General features: G+C 38.0%; 1 protein-coding gene across 2 annotated transcripts; it reads right to left on the bottom strand.

Annotated features, from left to right (window-relative positions):
- Positions 1–4,610: 4,610 nt before the first annotated feature.
- On the bottom strand, positions 4,611–15,268 carry LOC102688210 (C-signal-like). 2 transcript variants are annotated; one of them, XM_006642475.3, is made up of 7 exons: positions 15,012–15,268; positions 14,376–14,427; positions 13,118–13,305; positions 12,528–12,686; positions 11,551–11,661; positions 10,854–10,997; positions 4,611–6,137 (listed from the first exon to the last, which is right to left on the bottom strand). In XM_006642475.3, the coding sequence occupies exons 1-6, from the start codon at positions 15,156–15,158 to the stop codon at positions 10,884–10,886; spliced, it is 771 nt and encodes a 256-aa protein (XP_006642538.2). In that variant the 5' UTR covers positions 15,159–15,268; the 3' UTR covers positions 4,611–6,137; positions 10,854–10,883. The 2 variants fall into 2 exon arrangements, with proteins under 2 accessions (XP_006642538.2, XP_015193549.2); XM_015338063.2 differs by lacking the exon at positions 12,528–12,686.
- Positions 15,269–15,904: the final 636 nt, after the last annotated feature.

Here is a 15,904-nt window from a genome sequence, read left to right as displayed (position 1 = left end):
GATGGAATTTAAAGTAGAAGAGACTGTGGTCCTTCTGGACTAGGGTTTGAAACCGCTGATTGAACAGAATGTATTTTTCAGACTCTAATATCCCAAAACACGATAAGTTACATCAGTTTTTTTTCTTAGAGAAATTCAAAAAATGAAAAGACCAATTTGTGGAAAATGTTGACTTCTTGTGTAATTGAAATTCTGGCAAAGGAATGATGGCAAAGCGATTTGGCTCATCTAGCCTGTTTGATAGTTTTGTAATTAAGCCCGGGAGTCTTCCAGCTGTTTCTTGAAAGAAGCCAGTGCTTGTGTTCATTCTGAAGAAGACTGCTGGGTTTACTTTGTCAGTGCCTTAGTATTTGAACACTTGCATTAGGTCCCCTCGTAATCCTCTATGTTTTGTTTTACCCTGTCAGTACAGGACTTGGCCTTGGTTCCAGTTTAATTTAGATTCCGAGACAATATATTTTTTAAAACTGATTCAGAAATTTGGGACAGGCTGGGTGACTAAAGAATATATGAATTTAAAAGTTATAGTTCTATTAACATGAAGCCTTAAATAATTAAGACCTTTCGAAGTTCTTTTTGATGAAGATCATGTTCTTGCTCGGTGACAGAGAACATCTCAAATTAAGGTGATGCTGACCGTGTGCTTTGTGCAAGACCTGGAAAGGCCAGCAATCATCCAAGAAAGAACAGAAAGGAACAAAGACATGTTGATCAGTGGAAGATGAAGAAAGGTAGGGGTTGCCAGTTGGACTGGTATGCAGACAGGTTTCTGAGATCCTGCAGTTTCTTGCCAAGATATTAACTGCCAAGAACTGAAAGAACTGCCAAGAACCATAATCAAAATGCTTATGAAAACAAAAGAAAACAATTCTCTGCTTTTATTTTCTGCAGATAAATTGCATGGACCTAAAAACTACATTGCCAGCTGAATGTAAATTGGAACACAACCATCACATTAAAATTTTGGCAGCTAGCTTTTTAAATGTACTTTTTAAATATTATGACACACTGTAACAAAGTCTGGTTCCAAAACTGTTTCAAATGGTTCATTATAGGGAATGTAGATGTCTTTTGGGTTTGAAATGAAGCAAACTGGGAATTGTTTCTGAGGCACGTTGCTCCATCTACAGTATAAAGGGCTCACTCCCTAACTGGGATGTACTCCTAAGAATTTAAAAAGAGAAGAACAAGAAGACACCCCTAGTAAGCAGACAAGATCTTTTGGTGTAACTGTAGTGTACAGTATGTGTGTGCTTTCACAGATTTTTTTTATTTCTGGATTTTTTAGTAATTTTAAGATTCCAGGCACTTAAATATTCAACATGTCCAAATTAGATTAAGCCGATGTTTTTTTCTTTCCGTTTAAAGGATAGACTTTTCGGATGACAGAACTGAAATCCGGAGAAGAGTCTAAATTCAGTTAATCCAGTATCCACCCATCCACTGATCCATTCATTTTCATTTTCCTGGTAAGAGTCACAGTTACCCAGGGCCTCTTGTGGAGGAATAGGAGGCAGGGTGGTACCACACCATGGACAAGATACCAGGCCATCTCCGGTATCAAGCAGACTTATTTTTAAAGGAACAATTCAGATGAATAAGGGAAACACTACAGCCTTCCAGGAATTGATTGAGACATTCTTGGCGCCAACACGATTCATAACACAAATGCAGAGCAGAACACGGTTTTTCTAGGCGAGATGCATGGAGCTCAGTACAGCATTTGTTGGCCCCTAGATGGAGACAATCACTTGTGAAAAACACCCATAGATAAGCTCTGTTTCCATCCATCCATCGTCAACAACCACATAGTTCCATACAGGGTTCCAGTGAACAGCAGGCAGGGTGCCCCCATTGCTGGGTGCACATATTTAGAGATGCCAATTCATTTGGATGTTTGTGGGGATTTGCCTTTCCAAACCTGATGTGCATCTGATAAACCGGGATTTAAAGTTAGATTCCTATCTGACATTTAAGGAAACGTCTAATGATGTGTACTTTACTCAGTTTTTTATCAGTACTTTTGTTTGAATTCTGTTATGCCACATACAGTATGATAAGTAATCATGGTCTTTTACAACATATTTATTGAGTGGATTTTTGCTCTGCTATGACTATATTTTAGCAGTACCGCGCCATTAAAGAAAACTACTTAAATTTCACACTTCTCCATTACTTACGGAAGAAAACAATCCATGCTGTCTGTGAAAACAGAACATAATAAGCCTTATTAGCACAAGTATGGTACTACAGGTGGATGGTAAGATGTAAGCTTTTTTACATTTTCATAATACCTTCATAAAAGCACATCACAGCAGTAGTTTCTTTTGATGGAATTTATTCAGTAGTGAGAAACTTTTTAATTCCAATGAGGGAATAAAGATTTTCTGAATCTTTTTGGGATTTAAGTCCCCTCAAAGGGTGTGCTTCAGTGCTGATTATAAAATACTTTTTAGTGCTTTGTATTGTGAAACCAGGACATACAGTAGGGATTTTGACTTCCCAGTGAAAGTGTTGAGTATCTCTATGGGTGTTTTCTTAATAGCCAAAAAATCTCCATTTGCATTAAAACTCAAGGAAGCCCTGAAATACACCCCAAAGAGAAATGAGATTGTCTCCACACACAGGGGGATTTTGGAGGAATTGCAGGATTCTGGAATTTACATGATCTTTTCAGGGTGGAGTGAGGTCACTTAAAACAGTGTTTTCAGCGCATGCTCTAGTGTCAATGTATTTGTACTATTGAACTCCTAACTGCACTAAATGGTTCATTCAGCTGTACATTCTTTTCTGTTGAGTACTCTGCATTTCAGAGTTATCTTAAGTTGGACTCAATGCAATTTGCTTTCAACACAAAGATGCGCTTTTGTGTCAAAGGGGTGAAATGTGTTTTTGCTTCTTATACCGAGTGACCCACCTCCGTTTTCTTCTCATCTGGTGCCAGACAACTTTCAGAACCCTTCAGACATGACTGAAAAGCTCGGGGATCTGTCAGTGGTGTTAGTTCCTTCCTTGACAATCTCCATGGCATTCAGCAACAGTATTGGAACCAATCTTTCCAGAAAGCCATCTGTTCTGCCCTGATAATGCAAAAACACAAGACTGACTCTTTCACTTTCTCTCTCTTCTCTCTCCTTACAGTGCATGGTTTCACACTTCTGCTGAAACAGAGGGTGCTCAAGGAAGAAGCCATGAAATTGACAGGTTTTTTTCCCACTGCAGCGCAGTGATCTGATGGAATGTTCCTTATTCTCTGTGAAACCCTGTGCTTATAAACAGAGAGAGAGGGGGAAAGTGAGAGGAGAGTCATTTTAATATTTGCATGATCAGGTCAGAGCAGATGGATGCCAAAGAATATAAGAACATACAATGTGTTGCAGATAAGAAGGCTTTACGGCTTGTCTAGCTCATTTGATTACTAATAGCTAAATGTGACGAGGATGTGATACAGCACCAGGGTGCCATGTTCATCAACAGGTCAGGAAGTTTATTCCAGACTCCTTCAATCGTCTGTGTAAACCTGTGCCTCCAGTACTCAGTTTTAGATTTTTTCCCCCAATATTTCCCATTTGCATCACCCATTTTTATGCATTCCTTCAGTTTTCACTTACTTTTTCATTTTGACACATCTTTTACCTCACTTGAGTATTTTTCATCAGCATCAATCCTTCTTTAAGGGCGGGAGTATAAGTGATATGCTAAGTGATTTGAACAGGAATGGGCCTAATTGGCCTGACATGCAGTTTGAGTCAATGACAAGGACATGTAGTCTGAAAAATAGAAAAACCAGTTGGGAGAAGCATTGAACAGAAACCCTCCTGAGGTCCTGAGTACTTGGTCATGAGAGGTTCTTCCATGGCACTTTTTGAAGGAGTCTTAAACCTAGTGTCCTGGCTAGATTCCAGTCTGGGTTTGTACAGTCTAGCTTTCCAGACCCCATTGCTTCAGAGGTAGAAGCAGCTTCTCACTTTTCTAACTGAACTACTATGTATTGGGGTTGCTGGTGCATTTCTGGGGTGCTCCTCATTACCCATGTTTTGGGTTGGGTTAGTGGGTCCTGCACTTCAATAGTGGATGAAGTGTGTCTTCTCCTATGTGTAAAATATTTTGACTACTTTCAGGATGAAAACTGCTGTATAAATGCAAGGATGTCTTATTATTCAGGTGAAAAAGGTGATGTTCAGTACATTTGGATGTACATTTCAGGGTGTTACATTACCAAAAATAAAACTTGAGGGCTACAAGTCTCCCAGCACCAGTTCTATGTACGGATGCTGTTTTTTAATGAATAACTGTTCACAGATTTATGTTTTTCATTTGTAACTAAGTGAGAGACTCCATAATTGCAGGGCTGAGTGGGCGGCATGCTGCAATGTTTTGACTGTGTTAGAAGACAGAAACAGTGCTGCTATCTCATGCTGTCACTTTATAGAGTAATAGAGTCTTTTGATGTGTCCACATATGTAGACCAACCATTAACAAATGTTTCGCTCTGGGCCTTTATCCAGACTAGAATGTGTAATTCGGCAGTGTATATTGTATACTTTCTACTTTCCTTCAGCACCACAAGTAAATAAATATTAAAGCAAGACACTGCAGCAATAGCTCTCTCCTCATTTTTATTTTTTTAATGGCAGTCGTTTTCTTACTGGGCGAGAGAACAAGTCCGTGTGATTTTGAAGTGTGTGGCTTAGTCATTACCGACTTCAACAGGGCTGTTGTGCGAGTTCTTCTCTCCTCTACCCTTCATTGCAGTATTTTTTTATGTGAGCATGTACAAAACCTTGTGTTTATTTAATGGAGATAGATTCTGAGCTTAACTCTGTTGGAGTTAAAAGTGTGTTTCATTTCCTAATTGGAGTCCTCTTCCAAGGTATGCTACAGCTTTCCCGCCATAACCTTTTTCCCACTCTGATGTAGTCCACAAAGTTAGCTACTAAGCATTAAGAGTAATATGTTTTTTGTCATCATAATTTTGTCATAATTGTGTCAATAAAATAATGATGGTGGAAACTACTACTGCTACTGTATGCTATCGCACTAACTTTATTACAACACGCCTGGCAGATAGTAGTCTATTTTTCATTTTCTCAAAAATAGAGACTTAAGGGGTTAATTGCCTACCATGGTACTCAATTTGTACTCAATTTTTACTGTACAATGATGCAGAGTAGCATTAGTTCAAACTGTACTGGAACTGTTAATGAAATATGAGCATTTTAGCACTTGAAAAAGTGCACTGTGACTAGCTATTATTAACCCTCCCCTTGTGCACTAAAGCCTGATAATGAGACCTAATACTGGCAGGTCTCTTGCACCATTGCACTCTGTTACAGCCTAAATCCAGACATGCAGGTTACAAATCCAAATGCATCTGAAGAGAAGCTTTCTGCAGCTCAGAGAACTGTGCACAACTCTGATTATACTGTATTCCAAAAATAGTTTTTTTTTTCAGGTGGTGTCTACGTGAGAAGTTAGGTTGTAAGGTATTTTTTAAAAATCACGTTTGTGAATTTCTAGATATAGAACATTTGGGTTGTTACAAAAAATGATAACTTGTTTGTGTCAGTTTTTCCACTTCAAAATTTATTGACTCTTCTGGATTTGTATCACAAATATTAACCTAGTGCACATAAGCACATAAATTTAAAGATCTATGGCCTCATTTCCAGCCTCTATTGTCCTTAATTCTGAGAGTCTGAATGGCTCATTTCTTCAAAATGAACCGGTTTGCTAGTGAGTGCTAAAATGAAGTTTCAGTGCACTGATAGTTATTGAAATGGCTATAAAGAGGTTCTAAAGAATGAGACTGAAAATGGATATATGCACAAATGCTATAAGAATATAAATGTTGAAATAAGTTTAGGTTAAGCACTGAATGAATCTTGGATATTGAAACAAAAGTGCAATGAATCTTAATTATCTAACGGATCAAACTTCTACATTTTTTAATTTTACCATTTGTTTTCTGAAACTGAAAATACAAAGTAAATCACGGCAATGGAGCTGAATCTGGGGCGGACTATAGGTGGTATAAGTCTTGGAGAAGCTCCGAAAGGAGAGGTCCAGATTTCAAACTGCTTCACCTGGACTTACACTGGAGAACATCACAGTCGGAACAGTTCTGCAAAGATGTTCTGAAAAAGAAGAGATCGTTTTTCACTTTCCTTGGGTTTTAGTTTTCTAGAGCTATCTGCAAGAGAAAATTAAATTCTGAAATTTAATATGTTAACAACATACAGTATGTCCTAAGTGCTGAGTATAAAGTAAATTGGAACTGAGGGGGAGATTTACAGTAAATGTATGTATTACAGTAAATGTATCTGATAATTTAGTTTAGGAAACCTTGCCAGATTAATCATTTTATTTTCCATTGAACATGAAGAATATTTTTTTAAATTTGAGTTTGTTTATAAAAATTGAACAACAAACAGCTTGCTGAGAGGTCTTTTTGAATGTACTTAAGAATAATATTGACTCTTGTGACCATCGTTTCATTTTTTTTATTTTCAGGATGAGAGTTAAATTTGTCATGCCCAGCTTTTCCAAAGGATTTCCTAAATTGATTTCTTTCCAGTTCAGCAAACATCAGCTCAGTAAAATCTCAAGAGCTGCTGCTTCTGACAGACTTTCACAGAAATAAAATGTTCTCTTTTGAAGCAGTCAAGCCAGATAAAGAAACTGATTAGAAAATGTTTATGAGTCTTTGGCAGGCATAGAAATGGCTCATGTAGCCTGGTTCCATAAGTAAGCCTTATTGCTCTGGGACACAGTAGCAGTGGACCCTGCTGTGGTCCACAAAGCTGTCAATTTTCCTTTTACATTGCATTTGTAAACTGTTTGATTTACATTTCTGGGTGTTATTAACTGAAAACGGTTATAATTACAGGATTGTTTGAGCTCATTTTTTATAAAGGTAAACAAAGTTGCAACATAGTAATGCATACTGAGAGGCATGAAAAATGCAACAACTGCTATTGGTCCTAATACTCATTTGTTGTTTCAGTGCCCCTCATAATAATATTAAAAACACCTCTCTCCTTCCCCTTAGAGAGGGGAACAAAACCCTCCATCATACAACACTTTTTAGGGGCATGTCAACAAAAATTTGCCACTCACCCCCATGGTTACATTTCAAAGACTACATTACTTTAAGGCCCACTGTGGGATTTATCGTATAATAACAAAAATTCTGCCATTTACATCAGGACATTGTAAAGGGGGAGAGCACTTGCTTTTCTGAGACATTTTTCACTCTGGAGAGGTAGTTATTCAAGGCTCAATTTGAAGTGATTACCTCATGTCAGCATCAGTCTATGTGGATTGCCCTAGAGAAGATTATTATAATAGAGGGTTCAGGCTGTCACTTAAATTTAGCATCACCCATCATCGTAAGTACACTTGCTTTGTCACTTTGTCTTGGCTCAACAATTTAGAGCTGATTAGGGATTGCAGTGCCTGAGAATTCCTAGTGTTTGTATTAATTTATCTAGTTTAATATGGCTGCCTTCTAACAGATTTAGAGCTTGTGCAGCTCTTTAACTTTAACTTAATATAACTAATGCATTAATCATAGTTGAGTTATTTTTGCTTATCAATTTGAATATACTGAGGATTATGAACTCGGGGAAAAAATATTTCTTTTAAAAAAAGCTTTGTGCAGCTTCCTTTTGCCATAATCATGATTTAAAAAAAAAAGTCCTTATCCCTAGTATTATCCCTTATTCCTAGCCAGGGTTTTAAAAAATATGACTATACTTCACATTTGTGACAAACTGAAAAGATGTACAGCTGCAAATGGAAAAAAATGGTTTAACTGTTGTGCTAGCAGTCCTGTGCTAGTGTAAACCTGAAAAGGGGTATTTTGACATTTTCAGTTCCTAGCTCACGTTTAATAAAAACATAGTGACATACTGTATCAGTGTTGATGAATATGTGTACACTTGAAGTACACTGAGACGTTTGTTACTGTATTTCTACCCTGCAGTATGATGTTAAAAACTTGAATTCACTGAGAACCTCCATAAGTACGGTATGTTGAGGGGACAGGAGGTTAGAACATACAATGCAGTTGAACTACAGTATATTCATTTTTATAGTTTAATATGACTGCCTGTTAATATATTTTTAAAAGATGCAGATTTTTAAGTAGAACTTTATACTTACATAAAAATGACTTAAAATATACCTCAATTAACAAGATCATGATCTTCAGAATGAATAGAATTAAATGAAGATTTTTTTAATTTGTACTTCATTAATCGCATGATTACTGATTTTCTCAATTAGAACATGCCATTTTCTTTTATCGTTAAGTCCACTTCTTTACGCTTTATGCCTGTCTTTAATTAGTCAAAGCAGCTTTGGTACATGCTGTAGTACATCTCTCTGCTTTAATTACTGGAACTGCTCCTACTATCTCATTAAACTGCAGTAACTGAAAAGTAGTTCAATAAATTAACTACAAACTCTCTTCAGGTCACTGTAGGCCTTCGAAAACAAAGATTCAGATCCCTCAACTGAACTTTTGGAGCAGGGGTGGCCAGTTCTAAAAGTAGTTTAGAGATTTAATTTCTATAATATTAATTCAATGACAATTATAATGTATTTACTACATTGGTCAAAATGCAATACTTAAGGGTGACTTAAGGGTGACCATGGTCCTCCAGGAACATGCTGTGTCACTCCTGCTCCACTACCTCATTTCCAGAACCTCTTGTTTAAGTCCTGTTACAGTGTAATCATTCTCTTCTTGATGGTAAATATTATACTACCCTGTAAAAAGATACATGTGTACTTGCTTGAGGTATTGGACGAATTCTGACCTTTGTTTAGTCCATCGCAAGTCCACAGATGTATTTTGTCCATTACCAGTTAAAAACACTGTATTCCAGTCATTGTGGTCCAGACTGACTCTGGATTTAAAGTACACTTACGAAGTGTCCCAAGCTCTCCAGAGCATGTGTACCTGACCATGGTCCAGGAGGGCCAGAGTGTCTGTCTGCAGACTTTCTAATGTCTTAAATGTAAAAGCACCTGAAGATCCAGCAGAAGCTGTTTAACTGGTCCCATTAAGCCTAGTTAGACAGAAAACCTATCTATGGCTACACTGTTTTTCCAGGGCCAAGTCTGCAAACCAATCCCTTGTTACAGGAGTGTGAAGGCTGTTCAAGGGTCTAGGAAAATGACATGACTGTAATCTACTCTCATACTATATGTACACAATATTATCATATTGTATTATTGCTGGTGACAGTGTTAAAAAGATAGGCACTAACCATTAAGCAAAATCAGCTCAATCTTTCATAAGATTTTTCATATCTCATGACCAGCTTGCAAAAATGTATCCAATTTGCAAGCTCCTGTGGCGTTTCAAAGGAGCAAGGTAAGGCAATTAATCTTAATTAGCAGGCTCTGAGAAATGAGAAATCGAGCTTTTGCTTTCTGGTAATTTTTGGTAAATGAAATTACACATGGGGCTCTGTTTTACAACATGCTTAACGGGTAATACTCTGTGCATGAGAATTCAGGGAGTTCCCGTTTTTGCAAGGATGGTAAGCTATCCATGTCTTATTATTTTTGCTTACATTTATAAACACCACTGTCTTTAAAAATTAATGAATATCTATTCATATATTATAAAAATACTAACAATTCTACAACAAATATAAATATATCATACATATACAAATTGGAAGGCAACATGAAATAAAAAGTGGTCAAAAGGATTGAATTGGATAAATATTTGAAGACAAGGGAAAGCATCCAACCACATTGTCACATTTTGGACTGTCGACTTCCCATCAAGGAATCTAGTTATATTAAGAAATTAAATATACTGTATATTTTTTTTTATAGGTCATACAGATCAAAGTAAAAAAGTAGGATCAAACTCATATATGGTTTTGGGTGCAACAGATTTTTAAAGAGCAACACTACTGTTGTGCAGTATTCTTCACTTTTAGAATTTTTATTTTATTACAGCACACCTTAAAGTAAAAGGAAATTAGCAGTCATTGCATATTCATTAGGTCCCAGTTGAGAAAAAATATTAATTGCCCTCTGGATAAAGGATGTTTATTTATCATGATTTTTCATAATTATTTAAACTGATACTGCTCTTTCGCTTATTATACTGTACATCACATGTGTATCCATTCTGTTGAAAGGAAATGTGCAAACATACATTATACACACAATTGACAAACTGCAGGACAGAAATGTAAGTTAAATGAGCTCTGGAACTGATCACTGTTGCATGTAAATTGTGCTTAAGGGATAGATTATAAAATATTCACAACAGTTGCAATGTTAAGTGGAGGGGAGTCCCCATTACCTGTAAAGCGCTTTGAGTGGAGAATCCAGAAAAGCGCTATATAGGTGTAATGAATAATAGTTATTATTAATCTTTACTGCAGTCTACACTCCTTTGCTTCTCATAATATCTCCTCTCACCCCTTATCAAACATCATTATTGTAGGTCAGTTCTTTAAACCTAAGATACCGTCACTACATGAATGAAAATACAGAAATATAGATTTTTAGAATAAAGAATACATAGAAAATTAACCTTTTTTAAGTTTACCTTAAAATACCTAGGTCTGATGAAACAAAATTTGCTTCTACTTTCCTTGTGTTTTAAATGATTTACTCTACCTTTTAAAAACTCTGGCATGTCTACTACCCCCGAAAAAAAGGGCATCTTCCACACCAAAGGAAAGTGTAGAAAGTGTAGACCCCTGGTTAAAAACAAATTATTTAACCAAAGAGCTAAAATGCAATACACACCAGCAGATAAATGGACTAGGATTGGGAACTACTGATTTACTTTTGTTTCCTGCTAAGAAATTTACCATTCCTGTCTCAGACAAACATCCACCAGTTCACCAAGGCAGTGTCTCCGCAGTGTAGCGCAGAAATCCCCCGTGATCCTTTTCAGACAAGTTGCCAATCACAGAGAGAACTGAAGAGATGCTCTCTTCTGTACTCAGAGGAGCCTGGAAGCACAGCAAATAACAAATACCCAAGAGCTGGCCCATTTCAGATAAGAAAAGTTTTGATACATTTTTTAAATTTAATTTCTGTAAGTGTACTGTATGTCCACTAAAAGGTATCATTTAAATCCATTCAATGGGGCTGAATGGAATTGCACTCACACCATTTTATCATGAGCAAAACCGAAATGCAATGTCCTAACAGATTGAACTTGAATTTCTATCCCACATTTTTTTTTTAAATTTAAAAAGGCACAGAGCACATTAACTGTACCAGAAAGCAGCTATTCAAAACGCTACAAGTTCCATGGGTTTTAAGAAGAAAAAACTCAAAGATTTGGAGCAGCTTTAGTTTTTTTTTAAATACTTGGTACAGGCGTCCCAGCTTTTTTTAAATGAAACTTGACGTGAGAATTTTATTAATTTCTTTTTTCCGTAAATGGGTGCAGAAAAGGCACAGATCAGACCCCGGAAAAGCCGAGACTAAAAGTCATTACGGCAAAAGAAAAGTTAAAAAACGCCGCCATATAAATCACCAAATGACAGAATCACTTGCCTCTGCCCCCCCCATATCAGTGCGGACCCAGCCTGGGTGGATGGCTGTGCACAGGATACCGTCTGCCTCTAAATCAACAGCCAGACAGCGAGTCACCATGTTCAGAGCCGCCTGAAGGACGAAATGAACAAAACTTTTTTTAACACACAGGTGAGGGGACACCTGCTAATGTCAATTGTTTGTACATAAAAAACGCACTGGTGTTTGCATGTGTGGAGTAAGCTTGGGTTTCAGTTACTCTATGCGCAAGTTAACAATTGCGAAGTGTAACTGCAGACTCTGTCAAGACAATGGAAATTGAAGTAAAAATAGATACAGCTGTTCCTAACTTGTGGCAATATTTTCTGTAAGACTACCTGCACTCACTTAAAGAGTACTTAAATTCTCTCTTGCAGGTTGAAATAAGAAGTGGACTTTTTAAATTAGTTATATATTGGTCACACTCTTGTGTGGAGGTGGATCATAATGTCTTTTGAGGCAATTAATGCGTACGTCCTGTATCCCAAGCTTCATCAGAAAGGTTTAGGGTTTCTGAGTTCCTGAAGATACTATCCAAGCCTTTCTAGATCCTGCTCTTCACCATAGACTGGCAATTCAAAAAGTCACCCCAAAATACACTATAAACATAGACATCACATAAGAACCTTTTCTTCAGTGTTGTCAAGACAGTGCTCAGTAATTCATACGCAACTCGAAAGTCCTAAACTGAAAAATAATTCTGTATCTAACAAAACATTTGCTGTCATTCGGTAACCAAACTTTTTTCTAAGTACAGTATGTGGTGGATGAAGGCTTATGTCAATGTACTCAGACATGAATACAATTTGTCAGTCATGTTTTCCTATGAACAAGGCATTTACAGTACCTTTTTGCCATGCTGCAATATTCTGACTTTTCAGTAACCTGCTGTTTTTTTTCCTCCCAGAACCACAACAAAACCATAATATCGTGCCTTTGTAACAACAAGAAACACATACTTTTGATGTTCTGTATGGGTACCACTTAAAGTTATTTGTGTTAGCACCCCAGTTGAGTTCAACAGATCCCAGGAGGGAGGTCATGTTAATGACAGCAGCTCTGTGAATTCCCATTCCAGTGCTGCGAGCTGCAGCTTTCTTCAACAGTGGCAAAAACGTCTGTTAGAAAGAACAGATGTTTTCATGTGGTAAAGCAGTTATTTCTGAAAAGATCAGTTCTACACCCTTTTCAAATATTCCTTTATTTGCACGTTAAAATTTAAAGTACAGCTCTAAATTATCATGTAAATAGGCTGGCTGGCTTTTAAATTATGTGTATCTCAAAACCAAAATGAATAATTAATAACAGTGAAATATCTTATTGGGATTAGTGAACACCCCCTTACAATTGCATTTGTAAACTTGGTCAGGTACAACCAATCACCTTACAGATCACACAACAAACAGAACATAACATTCAAGCTATATTTAGTAATCCCGAAACGTGAGGAAAAGCATTCATTCTGCAAGAAATACAGACATTTCTGGATGAAATGTAACAAAAGTAAAAGAAAAAATATTTGTGTAGTCTGGAAATGGACAGACACTACCTTTGTGATCATGAGGGGGGCTACAGAGTTGGTTTCGAAATTTTGCATCATCTGCTCTGCCGTCACCTTCTCCAAATTTGCCACGACATTAATTCCAGCGTTATTAATCAGGCAGCTCAGTCCCTCCTCGCCCACAAGAGCTTCCACCTCTTTGGCAGCGTTAGCAATGCTTTCCTGATTTACCACATCTAAAGAAAGAGACAAAACCGCCCTTCCTTAAAACAAATAACTTGCAAATGGAATTTCTATTGGCTTGCTGTGCAGCTACTAACACTGCAGCAGAGCACATGGAAAAGTCCTGCCCAGGACTGGGCAGACACTGGTTGAAGTAATTTTCATGTTGACAAATGCTGCACAAGTGCTGACAAAAGGGCACATGTTCTGTGCTTCACATGTTCATGTGCAAAGTTATGTCTTTACAAATGGCGGGGAGGCAGGAAAATGTCCACAAAATGCTTTGTCAAAACTGTAGACTTAAAATTAAAATGAAGTCATGTTAATATCGCAGGTGCATTGGAAAGACTTCACTTCAAACTATATGTTCAATTTCATCACCATATAACAAGAGTAACATAGGTGGAAGGTTACAGGGGAAGAGATGGATAGATTGTGTGAGAAAAGATATGGAGGTATGTGAAGTGAGTGAGGAAGATGTGCTCGACAGAGACAAGTGGAGAAGGGCAACAAAAGCAGCTGACCCCAGGACAGTCTGGGACTAAGGCTGTGAAAAAGAAGAAGAAGATAACAAGAGTAACATACTGTGAGAGCAGGCCTTCAACAGCGTGGCTGGCTAGCATGTTCCATATTCCCACAACCCTTTAAGAATTGCTTCCTGCTCTCAGTTTGAACTGCACCTCCATGTAGCTTCTGCTTGTCTTCCATTTCAGGGTTCACTGCACATTCGGAAGAAATCTGCTGGGCTGATTTTGTCAATGCTTTTGAGGATTTTGAAGCATTGAATCAGGTCCAATCATAATCTTCCCTGTTCGGGATTAAATTGGTTCACTTCCTTCAGCCTGTTAGTGCAGGACACTCCATTAAACCCTGGAATCTGTTTTCTGTTCGCAGACTTTTTCCAGACCAGCAATATCTTTTCTATAACCATGTGACCAAAATTCCACATAATATTCTAAAAGAGTACAGCAATATTTCGTTAATCTTCAAAGAATTAACTCTGCAACAACCACTCCTATTCAGTTTAAATCATTGTTTAGTACAAAGTATTACTTTTTTTATTGAAACTTGTCGGGAGACTTACCGAGTGTCACAATATGGATATTTGGGTATTTCTCAACCAAGCACCGCAATTCCTATGGAAGAGACACGTGAGAAATCTGTAGCATACCGTACTGTTTGTCTGCAATATACTGTAACGCAACGGGGGCTCAGGCGGGCGCCCTTGCCACATTAGGTCGGCCCCATCCGACTGAGGCTCGACCCCGGGACTTCCGCGTCTCTCTGCAGCGACCTAGCCCCGTGAGCCAAAGAGAGATCTCTCCACAGCCCAGTAGCTGTAGTCCTGCTATCACAGGGAAGGGCGGTGACATCACCTGCTCTGGTACGCCAGCTCTTACACAGTGCCTGTCGGCCGTAAGCGTTACAATACTGTACTTTCTATTTCTGTATACCTTAAGAAAATATGGATTATTATGAGTGGAGAAGAGTTCAAATATTAAATCAACAGATTTTTTTGTCCACATTTTCCGCACCGTTTCTAACAACTTTATAAATACAACTGTTCTGTTTTTTTCAGGTTGGTGGTGTCATAACGTTTTATAGCACAGTAAAAAGAGGCACATAGTTTGTTCAGAAAAGGCTGTGATAATTTACGTGCCATGCACTCACTACATGAGCTCATGGCCTTTTGACACCACTGCATACTGTACAGCTTTACCTTGGCTCTGCTTGGCTCTCTGGCTGTAGCAATCACTTTTCCCGGACAGTGGCAGCTCTTTGCCAGGCTCTCCACTATTTGCAGACCTAAGCCTCGGCTAGCACCGGTGACCATAACTGAGCGGCAGTTCTGAAAAGCGCTAGCCATAGCGAAAAGTTGCCAAAAAAAATCGTTCTGCTAAGCGCGAGTGTGAAATGCGGTTTTCTGTAGCCGTTTATTCGACCCACTTCCTGCGCTAAGAAGGTACAGTCAAGACATTTGAGCCGCTCTGACGTACTCTGAAATAAGCCTGTCACATGATTTTCAAAGGGTCTGCCACTAACCTGGCTGTAGGTGGTGAAACACAGCCCAGAAATGCGTTCTCTTCAATTTCTAATTATGTAGGTACATCAAATAGATGAGCTCTGTGATGTTTTAACTTTATTACAAGTCTTTCACTTAATTTTTTTTCATACTCCCTTTTGTATTTTTACTAAACCCCATTACAGTATTAATCAGCATAAAACTGAAGTATTAAACGTTCTTGTTAAAATCCAACATCTGAACAAAATAAATTGCATCCTTTTTATGGTATTCCTCCTTCTTTAACCGCCTTGCCTTCATATGACTGCGGAGAAGGCAGGAATATCTTTTACTGAATCTGCCCCAAGCATGAGCTGGCATTTCTATTGCCAGAGTTTCTGGTTTTCTGACTGTTCTCTGGTGACAATTTTTATTTCGCGCCTCTGAAAACACGGGCCTGGGGCTTTGAAAGAAACTCGGGAAAAAAAATAATGGGAAAGTCTTTTGGTGGGGGTTTTGTGTAGTACAGGGTGAATTTATTAACATTTGCTCACGGTGGTACAACTGATTGCAACACTGGAGGTTGGCTTAGCTCTGGCAGGAGGCAGCAG

Source organism: Lepisosteus oculatus, chromosome 21, assembly GCF_040954835.1.
Source record: "Lepisosteus oculatus isolate fLepOcu1 chromosome 21, fLepOcu1.hap2, whole genome shotgun sequence".
Classification (NCBI taxonomy): Eukaryota; Metazoa; Chordata; class Actinopteri; order Semionotiformes; family Lepisosteidae; genus Lepisosteus; species Lepisosteus oculatus.
This window is presented reverse-complemented; position numbering and strand designations above follow the sequence as displayed.